Here is a 19,449-nt window from a genome sequence, read left to right on the forward strand (position 1 = left end):
ATTAACATAGCATAATAAAAAAAAAGTGGGTAGTTTTGTACTGTCTCAAACTTTTGGCAAGTCTTGTCCCATCCAGCTATCCATATTGCCCTATCCTGCGGGCATGTTCTCTATTGGCATCTCTCCACTTTCATAGAATTTACCTGGATTTTACTGTATGGGATGTAAGATTTGATAGAGAAAGCCCCTCCTCTTGTTCCCTCCTTTTTCAATGATCAGCCTACACTGTGAAGCCCAAATGTAATGCTTTGCCCCGTCTCCTCACTTTTTCTTCATCCTGGGGCTTTTCAGTGACTAAACACAGAAACTACATATGCCAGATGACCGAGCACTTGCACCTGTCTTTTCCCTCTCCAGCTGCAAGAGAATATTGTTAGCCAGTGCCGTTATTTCTCCCTCTCTTGGAGGAATCGTCCTGTGTCCAAGACATGAGAGATTATACAGTATCAGCATGGAGGCTCTCTGATGTCCTGTGACTAACATAGCTCCCAAGCTTCCACTCCATCTGGCGAGCAGCCCGTGTCTCCTTCCTCCTGCTGTCAGAAGAAGGCGGGTGTCTCCTCTGCCCCGAGAGGTTGCAGCCCACTTTGAGGCAGGGCCCCCATGGCGGCAGCTCCTCGGGGGGTCTCGTGTCTGCAGTCTGCGGGGCGCACACCTGCCCTGCCTCACACACTTTCAATCACAACGCTGTTACTTGGCTCCAGTCTCCTGCTGAGAATCTCATTTTGGGCTTCGTGGTCCTCCAGCAGCTTGTCTCAGCTTGACCTTCCTCCCCACCTGAAGAGGAAGCTGCATCACTGAACCCTGTGGCAGCCGACAGTGAGGGCCCCTCTCATCTGTGAGGAAATCCCAGTTTCTGCCCTGGAAAGTTGTTCCTCCGGAGCTGTATAACTCCTGGCAGCTGTTACAGCCCCCCCCCCCAGAAGCAGAGATTAGAATGGAGCCTCTGACATATGTTTGTCTTTCTGCTCCTCACTGAGAAGAGTGGGAACTGGGCTCTTGTGAGTGAGGTGCCAAAGCGGAAGATTCCCTCTGTGACCACAGCTCCTTCCCCTCCTCTCTCAGTCTGCCACATCTGTTCTCTTGCTTCTCGACCCCTAGTCCCTCTCTTTTCTGAAAGGTAGTCAGCCCCGTCTGGCCCCAGTTAACCCCTCAGCAGCCTAGCCCTGGCCGATACTCTGGCCCTTCTCTTCCCTGACCCTGCCCTGCATCCTCCCTGTCCCTGGCAGCCCTGCTTTCCTCTCTCCTGCTCCCCCAGGGCCACTGCTGAAGAGAATTCTCAACTACGCTGAGTGCCCTGTCTCTGCAGGGCTCCCTCCCTGCAGCTTGGCAGACCCTGCAGAGCCTGCTCCAAAGTCTGGTTGCCTTTCCACCCCACAATGCAGCCCTGCCACTCTCAGCTTCCATTGAGAGAATCTTCTTCTTTAAAAAAAAAAAAAAAAAAAAAAAGATTTTATTTATTCATTTGAGAGAGAGAGAATGAGCCGGCATATGAGCAGGGAGAGGGGCAGAGGGAGAGGGAGAGAGAGAATCCCAAACAGGCTCCCCGCTCTGCGGGGCTCTGTCCCACAACCCTGAGATCATGACCTGAGCAGAAATCAAGAGTTAGAGGCTTAATCTACTGAGCCACTCAGGCACCCCAAGAATCTTCTTTCATACTTGAATGAAGATCTCCATCCAAAGCAAGCTTCCTCACCATCTCTATTCCTCACCTCCTGTCTCTCTGGTCCTGGAGCCCTCACGTCATCATTGTCACCCTCATCTCATGGGAACCTCTGCTCTTTGTTGAGTGGCTTTTCCATCTCAGGCACTGTGCTAGGAGCTTATCTTAGGCTCTTTGGTTCCAAGCTGCAGAAACCACATAAAGATGGCTTAAGCCATAAATGGCAGGTTTATTAAAAAGATGGGGAGATTTCTCATTGAATACTAGGGCAGAAACTCTGGTGGCCCTCATAGGGAGCTAAATCAGCTATTGAAATCCTGCCAGGAGCCAAGATAACCCCTCCCTGGGCCACATCCTCTGTCTTCTTTGCTTCTCATTGCAGATGACTTTCTTTGTCTCTTTGTGCCTCTGGTGAAAGAGTGTCACCCCTGAAGGGCCACGTTTTCATCATGTCATTTTAAGCGAACAGGGTCAATTAAGCCAGAATCTCACATAATTCTCAATTCTTGAGAAACGAAATCCAGTTGGTGCAGCATGGGTCATGTGTCTTCCCAGAATGCATTCAGGTCCACAAACCAAGCTCGGGAACCCCCCATGTCCACCTTAAGGTTAGGCCAGAAACAGTTCTACCAGAGAAGTGTCACTTTATAATGGACAGACATGCAAAGAAAAAACTCCAACCACCACCCCTGCACCTCTACTGCTGTTGCAGCAAATTCTAAAATACTACAACTGGAGGAGCCCTTAGAAACCATCGAATCTAGACCTTTAATTTCACAAGGGATGAAGCCGAAGTAGAAGTAAGTGAAGCGATTTGCCTAATGTCACTTAGTCAATACTCAGTAAATATTTGTTGAACGGAAGAAGATTATTTCTAAAGAACTTAATTTCTGAAGATCTTGAACAAAGACTAGTGTCTAAACCTTTGAGGTCAGAGTATCTTGGATTCTGGCTGAGAGATTAGAAATGGATTTGATAACAAATTAGTGTATTACTAATATCCCGGCATTGTCTCCTCTTCGTTGCGGGTTTTTGCATGAGTGAGGAACATGGCAGCGTCAGCCAACGTGGTCCCGGGCCTTCCAGTGGAATCTCCCATGATGGACAGTTAGAAACAGGCAAAACAGATGCTTGCTGCTGACCTAAAAGACACCAATTCAGTGTGGAAGCTGTTGATCTCAACTGTTTAAACCTCAGCACCATTCCCAATCTGGCACAGAATTAATCCCTTAAGAAAGGGATGAAAAAAATGCCATTCAGCACAACATAGTTTGTCATCGCATGCATAATGCAGACTTTCCAGTTAGAATGCTACAATTTGGAAACTTTCTTCACAGACTGATGAGAGAGCAATTATTTTAAAGAAGGGAAAACTCAGTCCACTGGGTTTGCCTCAAGTCACTTCTGACTCAAGCCGCAAAGACAAGAGTTTTGAAAACATATTCACTATTGAATTTTGTATCAAAACACCAGCAAGGAGAGCAATTAGTTGCTGTAAACTGAACCCCGGTAATCAATGGTATGCAGCCAGCCAGAGCATTTATGGAAGATGTAAGCAAAATCACATCTGCTAATCAATTTAAAAAAGCCCAGCACTTCACTGCTTTTAAGGGAAACTCCACAATGAGACTGAGGGAAGATGGAGGAGACAACGTTTAATATCACCAGGCGTTTCATGCGGTGCTCATTAGGGAGAGGGGTTTGTGGCAACAGCTAAGTACAGACCTGATCTGCATCAATAGATCCTGGCCAGTGGCTTGCTTTATCCAGCCCCTTCTGGAAATGGCTTCTGATGTCCGGGTGAAGGTGTGTTAGATGTAGGGGGATATGTTTAAGGAGCGCCTCTCCAATAAGGTCAGAGGGAGTGTGTCTGTCCTGAGGGAGCTCCCTGAACAAACATTCCTCAGCAGATTACAAATCAGAAGTACCTCTGTTCTTGTAGGTACACAGACATGGGAACAGACTGCTGGCAAGGGTTAGTGAGGGAGTTGGTGGGTTTTTCAGTTGTGCCTTATTTGAACAGAATTCCTCTCCGTGGAAAAAAAGAGAGTGAGCCAGTTTTTCCTTTAGTGTCCTTAGACTCTGCGTGCTTTTCTTCAGTTGAATCAACAAAGGGATTTTTCATTCCTGGCTAAGCCTAAATTCCAAGCAAATATTCATCCAGGCACATGAATAAGAATCTTTCTTAAAAACTCCAAAGTGTAGGTGGCTTGATCACCTGAGATCCATCAGTGTCCCTGTTCCACTCAGGAGTCACCATGACCCCACATTTCCAGCCCCCAGGGACTCTTAATAGAGGAATAGAAAGGCGATGTCTCAACCACTGTGTGCGTTTGGCTGCTGGTCAGAGAAAAGAATTTAGGCCAGGAGAAAGTATTGAAGTAAAGATCGATAGACTGAGCTAATAAAAATTAATATCTTCAGCGTGCAAACTATGATAGGCAGTAGATTAATATCCTTCAAATATAGAGGGCATCTTGTAAGTCATTAACAAAAGGATAAATATAAGTAGAAAATGGGTAAAGTGTTCAAGTTCAATAGTAAGTAAAAAGCTGCAAATTAATGTAATGAAATAGATTTCATCTATCAAATTGGCAGTATTTTTAAACATAATACGCAATATCGGCAATGACGCACAGAAGCAGGCATTTGTTATACATGGCTGGTAATGTGAGTATAAACTAGTACAGACTTCTGTTTGGGGGTGGGGGGAGAAGTGTGTAGCCTTTTGTAATACATATCAAGGCCTCACCTACTCTGCCCCAGGAGTTTCACTTACAGAAAGTTTCACAGGCAGTGGTCATAGATTTAGCATAAGAACGTTTCATCACAGAGTTTTCCTAGCAATGTAATATTACCAACTACCTAACTGTCCAATAATAAGAGACTGATTAAATAAATCGTAGGACATCCATAAGGTGAAATTCTGTGAAGCCAGTACATACGATGAGAAAGCAAATTTGATAGATACAAAAGAAAGGTGTTCATAATAAATCATTAAGCGAAAGAAACAAGTTCCAAATAATTTGCACCGTCTGTATGTGTTTACAGAATTACTAGAATTACAGGTGATCTTCATTTTAAAATAAAAATCTGTCTTGAAACAAGTTGGAGGACTTTATAGAAAAAGCTCCTGAGAGACAAAATATGCACTACTTTAAAAATTCTTTTAATATCCTCTCACTCCAGGAATTTCTACTAGAGCGTTTGTGATACTTACTTATAATTGGTCTTCCTTTTTATCTTCTTCATATTCCATCTCCTCAGGGCAGTCTTTTTCCATGAAATATTTTGAGATCTGGTTAGATTCAATCTCAAAAGGGCCAGATTATTTTCCTTTGGATACACTGGTAGAAACACTAATTCATGATTATCCAGAAGGATAGGGATTATGATAAACCTGGCTCTCCATAAATAATCCAAAATCCCATTGGGGAGATAGCCTCAGCATTGTTTCCCAAAAAGCCTGTCATACCAGGGTTGTTAAGTAAAGAGAATGATTTAATTAATTTGAAGATTTTTTTTTCTTGTTTTTAATCTACTCTGGCAGAGTTGTAAGTTATTTCAGTCCAGAACATGTATGGAACATACACTATGAACAGAATCCTTATGTTTGGAGTAGAATTTTTTTTTAATGAGAAGATCAACAGTCTTTCTATAATTTTTATAAGAGCTAGACAAACATAAAAACAAAAATTACACTTCTAAAAGTTACTCAAAGTAAATGTAAATTAACAGGCTAACTGCATAAAAGTGCTAAGAAACTAGAATATTCAAGGAAATGACTAATGAGGGAAATGATTCACTTTCTTTCTTATCAGGCAAGCTGGTATAATCTGAGAGCAGAATTATTGGACACCTAAAAACAATAGGGTGGGAACCCTGTCTGATTCATTCAGAGTACTTTGAGAGATTAAATACCCAGGGGAACTGAAGGGAATACTCGGGTGAATTAAGGTGGAATGTGTTTCTGCTTTACTTAAAAGATGAATTCCAAAATATTAGGGAATGTGGGTTTTGTCATTGATAGCAAACAAAATTACACTTGAAAACAAGGAACAAAAGGTAAGGGGAACACAGTGTCATTTCTAATCCCCAATAACAGCATTATTGGGGACACTAAACTGAGCTTGTGCAAAGGGTTTTTATTGATGATCATTGCAAGATCAAGGGCAAATAATATGAACTACTTTTGTAGAGTGATAGTTTGTGGATTGTAAACTGGGACCCAGGTCCATAAATGGGGAGTAAAGGAAGCACTCAACAAAGGGATGGGCTTTGGTCAGGACACCAGGTTCAAACCCTGTATCTGCCAGCACTGTTTGAGCATAGACATGTTACTTAACAGCTGTAAGCCTTACTCTCACCATCTGCAATTTGATGGGAATAATAATGCTTGCTAAGGGGATTTTGGAAGCCCTTAATAAGATAAATTATATAGAGCACCTAACATAGGGCCTGGTACACAGTAGAAGCATTAAAGAAATGTTGGCCACTATGATAGTAATAATCATCATTATCACTGTTGTTACAAATAAATATTCATTGAGTGTAGGCTCGGTGAGACACCATGCTGAGTACATGGGTATAGAAGGATCAATAAGACATAGGCACTGCCTTCAGGGAGCTCACTATCTGTTCTGGCCATTGGAGGAAGCAAATGTGTGTGACCAAATGTAAAACAATAGATAGATATTCTGTATGGGAAGGACTTTTGAGGCTGAAATCATAATTATTTGTTTGTTTTTTCTTTTTGAGGCTGAATCAGAAAACAATGGCCTCTCATTTCCTGCCACTGTGGCATTTTCAGAAGCAAAATGCTGGACTGTTGTCTAATCCCGTATTACAATACTTAGATTCTTTTCTCTTATTCTTTTTTTTTTTTTAATTGAGAACACACATACAGGGCACAAATCAACTGGATATTTGCTGTGTGCATACCCATGAACTACCACTTGGTCAGAATCAGCACCCTTCCAGCATCCTGGAAGGTTCCCTCATCCCCTTTTGCAAGCGTTACCTCTCTCAGAGGTAACCATTGTTCTGATTCCTGCCACCAGCGATGAATTTTGTCTCTTTTGAGCTTCATGTAAATGGAATCACATAGTCAATGCTCAGGTTCTTATCTGAGCTAAAAAGGAGATATGAGGAACAGAACCCAAATAATCAATCTCTAAATAATAAGAAAGTTTTACTAACAAATAGATGTTTGTTTGTATCTCCAAATCAGATCATTGTACCACAGCTATGCAAGAAGTCTGCTAAGAATGAGAGGGAATCTAAAACATGATCATTGAGGTCATTGGGGCATACTAGTTATTATCAGTCAGGAAGCACAGATTCCCCCCACGAATGCTAGTCTCAAGCATATTACCTTTGGTCAGCCCAGGCAACTGGAGATTAATCAGGAGGGAGGATCTGGGGACATCTCTCGGATAAGCCAACCTGAAGAGCATCGTCACTCAGGGGACAAGGGCTGCCTGAGATTGGGTGACTGGTGAAAGAAGTTCCTAAAGAGACATGGCTCTCATTGCACACTGACTCCACCTCCTGTCACCAGACTTTTGCCAGGGATTCACTTCCTTTCTCCAGCTCTGGAAGCGTTGGGGGCGGGGGCAGGGGGCAGGGAAGGAGGCAGGAAGGAGGGGTAAAGTAGACATGGATTCCCTTAGGCCTACAGCCTCAGGAAGCAGCCAGTTAGAACATTCACAGCATTCTTACATACTTTCCTTGTTCAGGTTACTACTTTGGGACTGCGATGACCGAAGCTACAGCTACTACGTTGAGGTCTCCACCAACCAGCAACAGTGGACCATGGTGGCCGACAGAACTAAAGTCTCCTGCAAGTAAGTTACGTCTTCACAGAATTGTTTCCAATTTAAAAGACAGTCTTTCCGATGGATTCAGAAGGTTCTAATGAAGATTCATGGCATCACCAAATTAGATTCTTAGGTGGAGGTTGAAAACATACTGATGATCCTTTACTTCAGTTTTGACTATTAAGTACTTTGATGAGAATTTATTTTTTTTATGTGATCAAACAAGCTTTCCTTGTTTGGTGGTTTGAACTTGACTCTTAGAAATGACATGTCCCCGAGCAGAGAAAAGAAGGATTTCCATTGGTAATCGTCTCTTGGGTCCCTACCCCCGATACCACACACTACCCTTTTAGAACTGTTTTCTTCCTTACAGAATTTTGCCGATGCAATACACACTTTAGTACTTATTCTGGGACTCCGTTCCCCACCCTCATATCATTCCCGGGGTTACCTTTAAATATTTCTCTCATCTCAGTGCCAGCTACACTGTTACCTAAATGAAAGCTTGATATCCTAGGCCCCTAGTCATTTAATGCATATGGCTTTGGGGCTCCGTTTGCATTTACATTGTTGTGGGGGGAAGCTAAGAGGAAGGATCCTGTGGGTTCTGAACGGCCTGAGATCATGACTACATGTGTATATACCCATATAACTCACTCCGATCAAAATTACCACATTCCCAGCATCCTAGAATCATACCTTTTCTCAGTCATTACCTAAAAAGAGCTCAGTGCCTTTTTGGGTAGAGCCAGATTCTCTGGGAGGCAAGATAAAGCAAATAGCTGAGATTTCTTTCTTTCTTTCTTTTTTTCTTTCTTTTCTTTCTTTCTTTCTTTCTTTCTTTCTTTCTTTCTTTCTTTCTTTCTTTCTTTCTTTCTTTTAAGATTTTATTTATTTATTTGAGAGAGAAAAACAAAGAGAGAGAAAGAGAGCACAAGTGGGGCAGGGGTCTGCAGAGGGAGAGGAAGAAGCAGACTCCCCACTGAGCAGGGAGCCTGATGCGGGACTTGAGCCCAGGGCCCCGGGATCATGACCTGAGCCCAAGGCAGACGCTTAACTGAGTGAGCCACCCAGGTGCCCGAAGATTTCTCTTTTTTTATTATTGAAATATGATTCATATACCATATAATTCCCCCTTTTAAATGTACAATCCGGTGGTTTTTAGTGTATTCACAGAGTTGGGCAATCATCCCTACTATCTAATGTTTCAAACATTTTCATCACCCCCAAACGGAAACCTCCTACCCATTAGCAGTCTTTCCATTTCCTTCCGGTTCCCACAGCCCCTCACCCCTGGTTATCTCCCTTCTGTTTCTATGGATTTGCATATTCCGGACATTTCGTATACACAGAATCGTATAGTATGTGATCTTTTCTTCTGGCTTTTTTTCACTTAACATATACTTTTGTCAAGCTTCATTCATGTTGCAGCATGTATCAGCACTTCATTCCTTTTTATGGCTGAATAATATTCTATCCTATGGAAAATATACATGTCACATTTTGTTTATCCATTCATCATTGGATGAACATTGGAACTGTTTGCACTTTTTGGCTAAAATGAGCATTTTTGCTATGAACATTCCCGTGCAAGTCTTTGTATGAGCATATGTTTTCAGTCCTCTTGAGTATATTCCTGGGAGTAGAATTGCCGGGTCTTATGGTAACTTTGTGTTTAAGTTTTTGAGGAACTGCCAGACTTTTCCACAGCAGCTGCACCATTTTGCATTCCCACCAGCAATGCAGGAGGGTTTCTTGCCAGTACTTGTTACTGTCTATCTCCTTGTTCACAGCCGTCCTAGTGAGAGTGAAGTGGTGGTTTTGGTTTGCATTTTCCTCAAGGCAAATGATGTCCAACATCTTTTTGTGGACTTACTTGGCCAAGATTTCATAACAGCATTAATGATGACTTGTTTGATGCAATGTCTGACACCCTTACCATAGTTATGATAGTAATCAGCATAGAGCATGTTTAATGCTTCCATTGGTTAAGGTGACACTTGCTAGATTCAGAACCCACAGGATCCTTCCTTTTAGCTTTCCCCCACAACAATGTAAATGCAAATGGAGCCCCAAAGCCATATGCATTAAATGACTAGAGGCCTAGGATACCAAGCTTTCTTTCGTTTAGGTAACAGTGTAGCTGGCACTGAGATGAAAGAAATATTTAAAGGTAACCCTGGGAACAGGGTTACACAGAAAGTGGCCTCAACATTCCAGTGCCTTAACACAGTAGTTTATTTCTCAGTCATGTAGCAGGGAGTATGGGCATTCCTGGTTCCACAGGTGACTGAGGAACCTAGGCATCTTCCTTCTGGTGGCTCTACCATCATCTGGGACCTCATCAGCATCATCTGCATCTAGCTGGCAAATGGGGAAAGAACAGAGAAAAGGTATACCTGGTTCTTCTGAACAGCCTTGGCCTGGATGTAGTGACTGTCCCTTCCACTGGCATGCGATTGAAGAGAAGCAGTCATTTACCACACTAGATGCTGGTAGGGCTGGAAACCATAGTTCTGGCTGGGCAGCCACTTCTCAGCAGAGCACACATCTCGTAGCCGTCTCTGCCGTTGGATAAGAAAACTAACAATTATTGAATAACTCGTATTCTATGACTTTGCTGTGCTTTGTCTCATTTTGTCCTGAACATAAAACACCTTGTGGAATATTGTCCTCATTTTATAAAAGAGAAAATGGAGGGCTCTTTCCATTATACCACGAAGCCTTACTAAGGAGGGCTAAGCCCAGCTAAATGAAATGGAAACAGGGAAATGAAATGATTAGCTCATTTCCAAGCACCTAGAACCCTTTTTGTACAACAGGAAGGCCTTCCAGGCCCATGAACAACTGCCCATATATCTTTTCAGAGCCATTGCTCACTGAGTATACAGCTCACAGGCCAGACCCTCTGCTTCCCCATCTTTTCCACATCTCACTGGTTACCATCACCCATCTTGTCTGTCATTTTATGTGTTATAAATTAGATGCCTCATCTCTTTATGTTCCCCTACTGAAGGTGTGGTACAGTATGGGTTTTTAACAAGAACCTGTTGGCTAACTACTGACCCAGGTATATATCATAATGGTTTTATAGTTATTTAAATGGTTTTTTCTTGGGTGCCTGGGTGGCTCAGTCATTAAGCGTCTGCCTTTGGCTTAGGTCATGATCCCAGGGTCCTGGGATCGAGTCCCACATCGGGCTCCCTCCTCGGCGGGAAGCCTGCTTCTCCCTCTCCCTCTACTGTTCCCTGTGCTTGTGCTCTCTCACTCTCTCTGTCAAATAAATAAATAAAATCTTTAAAAATAAATAAATAAATGGTTTTTTCTTGATTCAAAAATGCATTCACTCATTAGATCCCTCCCAGTAGCTTTTTTTTTTTAATTTATCTATTTATTTATTTGAGAAACAGAGCAAGGAGCGAGAGAGCACAATCAGGGGAAGGAGCAGAGGCAGAGGGAGGAGCAGACTCCCCGCTGAGCAGGGAGCCTGACGCTGGGCTTGATCCCAGGACCCTGAGATCATGACCTAAGCCAAAGGCAGACACTTAACCAACTGAGCCACCCAGGTGCCACCCCCACCCACCAGTAGCTTTGTATTGAGTCATCAACATCTTCCCCCCTACTTCTTTTTGTATTTTGTTTCCATTAGTTGGTGGATTTAAATAATTTATATGTTTTTAACCTTCTGCGTTAGCACTTATATGCTACAGCAATACGTGTTTTTACAAATTAATAAATAAATAATATATTATAAGAACAAGAATAGTAGCAAGAAGGCAAGTACCTTTTAACCCCCTAAGAATCAATGGAACTGAAGGTTATGACTTTATGTTTGGAGGCATAACCTGAATCTTTTGTGCCTTTCATTTTTGAGTTAGGTGTTAAGAAATATAGTAGAAGATACACAGACAATAAAAGAGGAAAGCCTTTCCTTTTTAACTAATATACTCCAGAGCAGTCCTCAAGAGAGGATTCTATTAGCTTCAAAAATTGTAGCCTCCCTTTTTGAAATAAAGTATGTGAGTCATGTTATAAATGAAATTCTATAGGATCTTTAGAGATCACAGCTGTGCCTCTTGATAGCATTCTACCTAGTCAAGAAATCAAAGGACAGATTTTTGCTGTCCTCTGAAAAATATCTAGGAAATGAGATTCCCCAGTGTCTCCTCGTAAGACCCTCTACTCCTGGAGCAGGATATTTTCCTTTATTGCTATGCTAAGTCCTTTCTGCTACAGTTGGAGCTTAGCTTGTTTTACTCTCAGGGTAAAGGCTTATTTTCTATCACAGATAACCATATTTTTGTATACACTGATTTGAGGTTTTTTCAAATTATTCAAAAATTATTCAGCTTATTCAAAAATAACTGATACATAACATTGTGTAAGTCTAAAGTGTACAGTATAATGATACATATAGCAAAGTGATGGCCACAGTAAGTTAGTTAACACATCTGACACCTCACAGTTTTCTTTCTTGCAATGAGAACCCTTAAGATCTACTCTCTTAGCAACTTTCATATATGCATTTACAAAGTAGTCACCATGTTGTACATTCCATCCCCAGACCTTATTGATCTTGTAACTGGAAGTTTGTGCTTTTTGATCCCCTTCACCCATCCCCCCGCAACCCTCTAGGAACCTCCAAACTTTTCTCTGTTGCCATAAGTTCGGTTTTTTTTTGTTTTTTTTTTTTTTTTTAGGATTACATGTTTAAGTAAGATCATACAGTATTTCTCTTTCTCTGTGTGACTTTTTTCACTTAGCATAATGCCCTTACCATTTATCCACGTTGTTGCAAATGCACTAACTGATTTTATAAAATTACTTTTTACCCCTCTTTTTTCACATCATCTAATCCTATACCCTTTAGCCTTATTCCAAAAGACTTCACCTTCCAATCTTTGATTCCTTTTCTCTACTGTCTTCTAAATTGTTGAACCCTAAATCTGTGTCAATACAGTAAGAAACCAACATCGGCTTTTTTAATTATGAATGTAAAACATGCATGGAAAAGTAATTTAAGCAATACAGAAAGATATACGTGAAAAGTAAAATTTTGCCTTCCCATCTTCTGTTCCATTCCTCAGAAGTAACTGCTTTTGACTATTTTTTTAGTTTTTTTAAATTTTATTTATTTATTTGAGAGAGAGAGAGAGAGAGAGAGAGAGCACATGAGGGGAGAGGGTCAGAGGGAGAAGCAGACTTCCTGCTGAGCAAGGAGCCCAATATGGGACTCGATCCTGGGACTCCAGGATCATGACCTGAGCTGAAGGCAGTTGCTTAACCAATTGAGCCACCGAGGTGCCCTATTTTTTTAGTTTTTATAATGTCTCAACTATAAATAATATTTTTATATCTGTGTTTATTAATTTATCAGCTTTACTAACTCCTCGCTATAAAAATGAGGAATTTAGCTTACTTAACTTCTCATTTTTTGTTACATTTTTCTCTTTAGTTCTGCTGACTACTTACCTTTTAAAATTAAATAATATACTTAAACCTCTATATTTTGATCCATCAATTGTAGATAGTATTCCTTGACTCCCTACTATGTATGAAGAAATTACCACCGTACATTTCCTCTTCTCTCTCCCCATCTTCTGTTAACTGTCCCACCACATTGACATTGTAAAGATTTACAACACTTATTTTCTGTTCTGTAACTTATAGTTAAGCCTTCCACGTGTTAACTATAAATTGGTCTTGAAAAGGGAAAATGACTAAAAACTCATTATGATATTATGATTTGTAAACACTGTTCACTACAGATCTGTAATTCATTGGATGTATAGTGAGGGAAATATGTCACTAAACTTGTGTCCCTCTTGGAAGAATTGTACTGTGTTATCAAATGGATTTGATTTTCTTACAAGTACTCAGAATTAATCCTCATATAATAAATAAATAGCTTCATATTAGCTAGCTTTTGTTTTCTTGGAGTTTCTAATTGCCTCTTTTTCCTATTTACAGAGGTTTCTGAGGCATACTGTTTGTTCATTTATTAATTTTAAACAGACTGCTTCCTAGGCCTACTATATAACTAAAATTTCTTTTTCTTTCCTATCTAGGTTGATTTCACTCTTTCTTGGATGTGGGTAAAGGGCTAACAAAACCCTGTTTCCTTGGCAATGAGATACTGACCTTGGGCCCTGTTACCTTTTTAGATCTGTTCCCCTGAAAACCTGATAGAAAGGAATGTCAGCTATTAGGCAGCATTGCTTATGATGAAAATTACCCCTGATTGGTAAATTGCATCTGGCCTGGGAGGACTGTAAATATCTGGTTGGAAGCCATAGCTTTGGGTTTCCCGAATGTGATGACTTTTGTGATTAGGCACATCCCTTGTGAAAATTCTGGGATCTTTGTTTATGGAGCTATTACAAGAGATAATAGTTTCAATTCGGAATATGAGGCTTCTGAGCAGAGTGGTTCCACACCTGCCCACTCTCACCTGAGCTGTCATCTTGCATACCTGTGGGAATAGCTCCTGTTTGGTGGTATCGACCACTGCAGGGACTCCCACTAAGGAGATATGCCTGCTGTTACTCTAGTGGCATAGGGTTTTCTTTCTCTCTCCTGGGTGAATCCGAAGCCCAATAGGACTTTGTTGGGTCTCAGTCAAGATCTCTCATAGGCACTGCACAGAGTAAATGTATTCAGAATTGTTTTCAGAAACAAAGGGTATGTGAAAGGCAAATTTTCAGAATTCTTGCATGCCTGAATCATAGTTTGACTAGGTATAGAACTCAGTTCCTTCAGAATTCTGAAAGCTTGGATTTATTGCCAAATAGCATCTAATGTTACTGATGAGAAATCTCATAGAATCTGATTCTTATTACTTGTAGTAATGTATTTTTCCCTGTAGAAGTCTTAGGATCTTCTCATTGTTGGAGGTATTAAATTTCACAGTGATATGACTGGATGTGGACCATTTTGATTTATCCTGCTCACTTCGCTTCAATGTGGAAATCTACCCTGCTCCCTCAGATTTATAAATAATATTTCATCCACCTGCCATTTTCTAGAAATTCCCCCAAATCTTGATTTGCTTATATCTTTCCCTCCAGTTTGCCACACCTTTATGAGTGTATTCCATTTGTATTTCTTTGATGTCACCTCATTGGTTTCCAGGAAGGGAGAAAGATCAGTGTGTGTCATCCATCTTCAGCCTGAATCCCCAAAAGCTCTACTACATGGGCTGTTGATACTCCCCAGTGACCCCAAATCCTTTTCCTTTCTTCCTTGTGCCTAGCTATCCCTTTCTCATGTTACATAGCTGTCATGTTTACTGCCAGCATATATTCCTTAACATATCGACTCCATTCATGTTCATTTTTTAACCATTTCTTCACTTTTTCATGGTCTCGTTGACTGACAATTTTGTCCATAGAAGTGCTAGTCATCTCAGCCACCATCACGCCAAGACTATGCCCTTGGCAAACGTTTTGGCAAATATAAATTACTAGCTATAAAGAATTGATCATTGATACTACTGAAATTTTTCTTTTTCCAATTAAGTATTCTATAGCCATAATCGAGAATTACCTAGGATTTCTAGTTTTTAGCTGAATTTTCACACAAGCTATCTGCCTGCCAGATATACTATCTGGATTCACTCCTAAATAAGTTTTCTTCTCCAACTTCAGTGTTCATTAAAAATGTTGTCAAGAGTTTTTAATAACTTAAGAAAATACTTACATAGTAAGATATTTTTATTTTTATTATTATTTTTTTAAAGATTTTATTTATTTATTTGAGAAAGAGAGAATGAAAGACAGAAAGCACAAGAGGGAAGAGCATCAGAGGGAGAAGCATACTCCCCGCCGAGCAGGGAGCCCGATGCAGGACTCGATCCCGGGACTCCAGGATCATGACCTGAGCCGGAGGCAGTCGCTTAACCAACTGAGCCACCCAGGCACCCTATAGTAAGATGTTTACAAGTATTATCACAAGTAGGAAAAACAATATGGAAGAAGAAAGCCAGATGGAAATACACCAAAATGTTGTTAATGGCTGCCTCTGTGTACTGGGATTATGTGAATTATTTCTAGTTTTCTATATTTTTGACCAATTTACATATATTTCTTTTACCATCAAAAAGATGACTTTTTTTGAAAAAGGTGTTTTTTCTTGCTGCAGTCATAAATGTTTCTGTAGATTTGTAGTTTGTCCTTGCTGTTATTTGAGCAGCATATGTTGGCAGAGTGGCATGGTTTATTCACTGCCAGGTATAAATTAAAGAAATTAAATAAGTGCTGTCCATAGCAATATCCTAGTAGCTTTTTGGAACCTTGAAGCCACTTACCCCAAGCACAAGTTGTGCTTCCCTGAAAAGGACACCTGAGCCACATTTTCCTTATGCTGCTTCTCCCCTTGGGCCTCTTAAGGCCCAGTTCTGTGAGAGTACTTCCTCCTTTTGCCTTTCCCCAGGACTTCAAAAGTCCATTTCCACCCAGGGTTTCCCTTCTCAGAGGGGCCCGTCCTCCTTAAGACCTTGGAGCACCCCTGTGGGTCAGGCAGTTTCCACAGCATCTTAACTTGAGAAAGTTTCTCCCTTGTGCCTTCCCTGAGAAGCATTTTGACAGCCTCTGTGTCACCTGGAAAGGCTTCTGTGGGGTCACCTCACCTTCTCCCTGGTCTTCAGCATGATGTTATTAATAACACAGAATATCTGTGTCCCCCTTGCTGAGTATACTGTCATTTAGTCCTGGGGAAGGACAACCTTCTGTTCTGGGATCTGTTTCTGTGCTGATGCTATTTATTCACCAGGAATCTTAGAAAGGGAGTCATGTTTCTTTTTCTAAGTGCTGCAGTGGTTGAGAACAATGGGATAAATTAAAGGTGGAGAGTTACAGCCTCAGAAAACTCTTCCAAAGTGTAGCAAGATTGAAAAATGAGACATTTGAACCTGGACCATTTACCTTGCCTGTGATTTTGTGCATCTTCTTGGCCATTGTCAGTGCTAAAGTTGAAAAAGCTTTCTTTCCGCCAGGTTTGTTTCTTAGCCTGACCCTTAACAAAACAAAAATCTTGGGCTGGTTCCGGGAGGTCGCTGCTAACCATGTGACCTAGGGGTTGTGCATAGAGGGCTTACCCTGTTAATGTGACGCGATAGAATGAAAGTGGGTTTTAAAGAAGGAAATGTCTCCACCATTGAGACCAGTGACAGAAGAAGTTCATACAAAGTGTCAGGTTTTAGTCTCCAGGATGGGATTGCAGCTCTTGGCTGTGGCAGAGATCCTGTACTGAAATATTACTATTTCTTGCAAGTCTCTGCTGTGCTAACAGCCAGCTACCTGCCCGGACGCCTGTCCCTGCGAGGTTGGAGGAGTGTGTTTGCTTGCTCCTTCTTAAAGAGAGAGCCAATTAATGGGCTCTGGTTGTGTTATTGTCACTGTAAAAATGCTCGATGGAGGTTTTATTTTCCTCTTTTCAGACTTAATTCCATTTTTCTACACAGCTTTTGACAGTAATGAAAAAAGCCAGTCATGTTCTTTCCTGTGTTTTTTTTTAAAGGGCAAAAGCGTTGGTGTTAATTTTGTCACGAGTTTTAGAACTTGAATGATAAAGAAACATGCACCTGGCAAAATGAATGGCAAAAAAAAAAAAAAAATGAAAAAAGTAACAGAATTCAGATAAAACACATATACACATGGAGGATAGGTCTGACACTAGGCAGTCCCCTGGGCTAATGAGGCAGAGATATCAGAACCTGCCCTGTAGAAGGCTTCTGTCCGTTAGAACAGATTTGGAGATACGTGTTAATCAAACTGTTGTTATGCGATTATATAGTACCAGAAGTAGATGAATATTTTGGAATAGAAATCATCAGTAAGGAGTCAGTGACTCATACCTACCCATCTAGAGAAGGCATTTATCTTTTGCTCTACAGAAAATATTTATGCAGTACTTTACCCATATGTTGGGAGCCGCGTGGAAAGTAGATTTTGATGCTAAGTAGGTGAACCAAATTCTAAATTCAGAGCTATCAACAGGTTCTGTGGACCACCAGTGGGGAGGCCTCTCCCCACCCACAACATTTGACAGGTGAAGGAGCAGGAAGGACAAGAAGTCCCCTTGGATAGCAAATGATCAGAAGGGAGAAGCTGAGAGCTCTTTTCCCTACTCTGTGAAGATAATAATTTTTTCCATGCCTGTTATTAAAAAAATGAACAGACCTCAGTAAAACTTTCTCAGTGAGCTATGTGAGCACACTTAAAATGTACATGGTCAGAAAGATTTTTCTTTCATTGTGGAATAACTTTTGTACTAATATTACATTCCAAATGACAAAAATCAATCAAGATCACACTAGTCCAACTGCCATCATCTCTCTCCTCTCCTCTGCTAATTGCCCCCACCATGTTCTCTCTGCACCCTCCCTCAAGTTTACTTACTGTAGCCAGAGTGGCACATTTCAAGGACAGTTCTGACCTTATACCTGCTTGAACCCTCAACTGGCTTCCCATTTTTCTCTGGATAAAAGTTCTTCACATGGCCTAGAGTGCCTACACAATCTGTCCCCCTCCTGCCTCTGCAGACATTCCCTGCATTGGTCTTCCTGTGCCCTCTGTGTTCACATCAACCTGGCTTCCTCTCATGTCCCACCATGCATCATGCTCCGCCTTCCCACAGGGCCTTTGCACACGCCACGGCCTCTATCTGGAGCCCACACCCTGCACTTTGACTGGTTAACTCCCACTATCCTCGGCTCAAGGGCCCCATTCTCAGGAAAATCTGCCCTGATCACCCATCTCAATCAGAGCAGTTTGTTATTCCCTCTCATAGAACTGAGCTATTGTCCTTCACAGCTGATACTGCAGCTTGCAGTGGCCCATTTCTTAGTGTAGTATTAGATTACTGTTTTTCTTCCCCTTTGGAATGTAAGCTCCATCAGAGCAGGGATATGGTCCATTTTATTCTTATCCATGGTAGCCTAGCAAGGACCTAGCCCTTGCATTGTTGTCTGAGTGCATGGGCAGACAAGTGCTACCACTCTGTCTCTAATCATGACACAGGTCAGTTCCATATGTCCTGCTGCTGTCCGGAGCTGTCGTCTTCACAGGGCTCTCTCAGGAAGTCTGTCCATCCTCATTCAGAGGCTATCCCATGGAGCAAGGAAGAGTTTGTGGGAGAGCATAAAAGTTGCTCGTTGACCCTAATAATGTAGTCCTTGTACTTCTCTTTATTAATCCATTATTGATCTGTCATCACTGATTCATTCACAGCCTTCCTCCACAGTTTCAGTCATTGCCAGAGGCCCCATTTTCTCTGGGCTCTGCATCTACCCTTGCCCCTCGAGTTAATGACTTGGATTCCCCAGTAACAGTTTATCACTTGCGATTGCTTACTGGCTGGAAGTCCATTACCTTTATTTTTAACCACTCTTCAAAAGAGTGAAGTTTCTCTTTATGGAGGGGCCAAGTGCTTTAAAACCTGTTTGCCAGTGTGCCCCTTTCACTTTGGAAATTGATTTGATTTAAAATCCTGAGTTTGTCAGATTAATATGTTTCAATTGCTTCTCTGGATTTTTAGAGCAAAATGTTAAAAAAAAAAAAACAAAAAAAAAACTGGTCTTGTTCTCTGGAGAGGAACTCTAAACCATTTGCCCAGGCAATCCAGGTACCTCTCCCAGCAGGGCAGACAGAACACACTTCACTCCAGAGTCCTGGAGCTCTGGATCCCTCCCATGCTTTCAGAATGGCTGCAGAGGGTCCTGTCCCAGCATTGTCCAGAGTGATGGCTCAGAGACACCCCTTACCATGACCAAGCCTTGATTAACCCCTACCCTGGGAGAGGCATTGCCAAGAAAGCATTGCGACAGCCCCTCAATGGGCCTCTAAAGTCAGAATCACATAACCCTAATGAAGGCAAGCAAGTTGAGCACACAGAGACACCAGAAAAACAGTCATCAGAGAAATCCATTTATAAAAATGAATAGTCAGCATGTCCATCTGCAAAAAAAGA

At 41.5% G+C, this 19,449-nt stretch overlaps 1 protein-coding gene across 6 annotated transcripts in view; it reads left to right on the forward strand.

Moving 5' to 3' along the window:
- The window catches only part of BTBD9 (BTB domain containing 9), a 431,450-nt gene that overhangs the window by 346,262 nt on the left and 65,739 nt on the right, over positions 1–19,449 (forward strand). For all 6 annotated transcript variants that reach the window (XM_025862314.2, XM_025862311.2, XM_025862312.2 and 3 more), the window contains one exon: positions 7,402–7,509. In XM_025862314.2, the coding sequence (XP_025718099.2) occupies positions 7,402–7,509 (108 nt within the window). The remainder of the gene's footprint in view (positions 1–7,401; positions 7,510–19,449) is intronic.

Source organism: Callorhinus ursinus, unplaced genomic scaffold (assembly GCF_003265705.2).
Source record: "Callorhinus ursinus isolate GAN/ISIS: 27379988/994484 unplaced genomic scaffold, GSC_fseal_2.0 scaffold59, whole genome shotgun sequence".
NCBI lineage: Eukaryota > Metazoa > Chordata > Mammalia > Carnivora > Otariidae > Callorhinus > Callorhinus ursinus.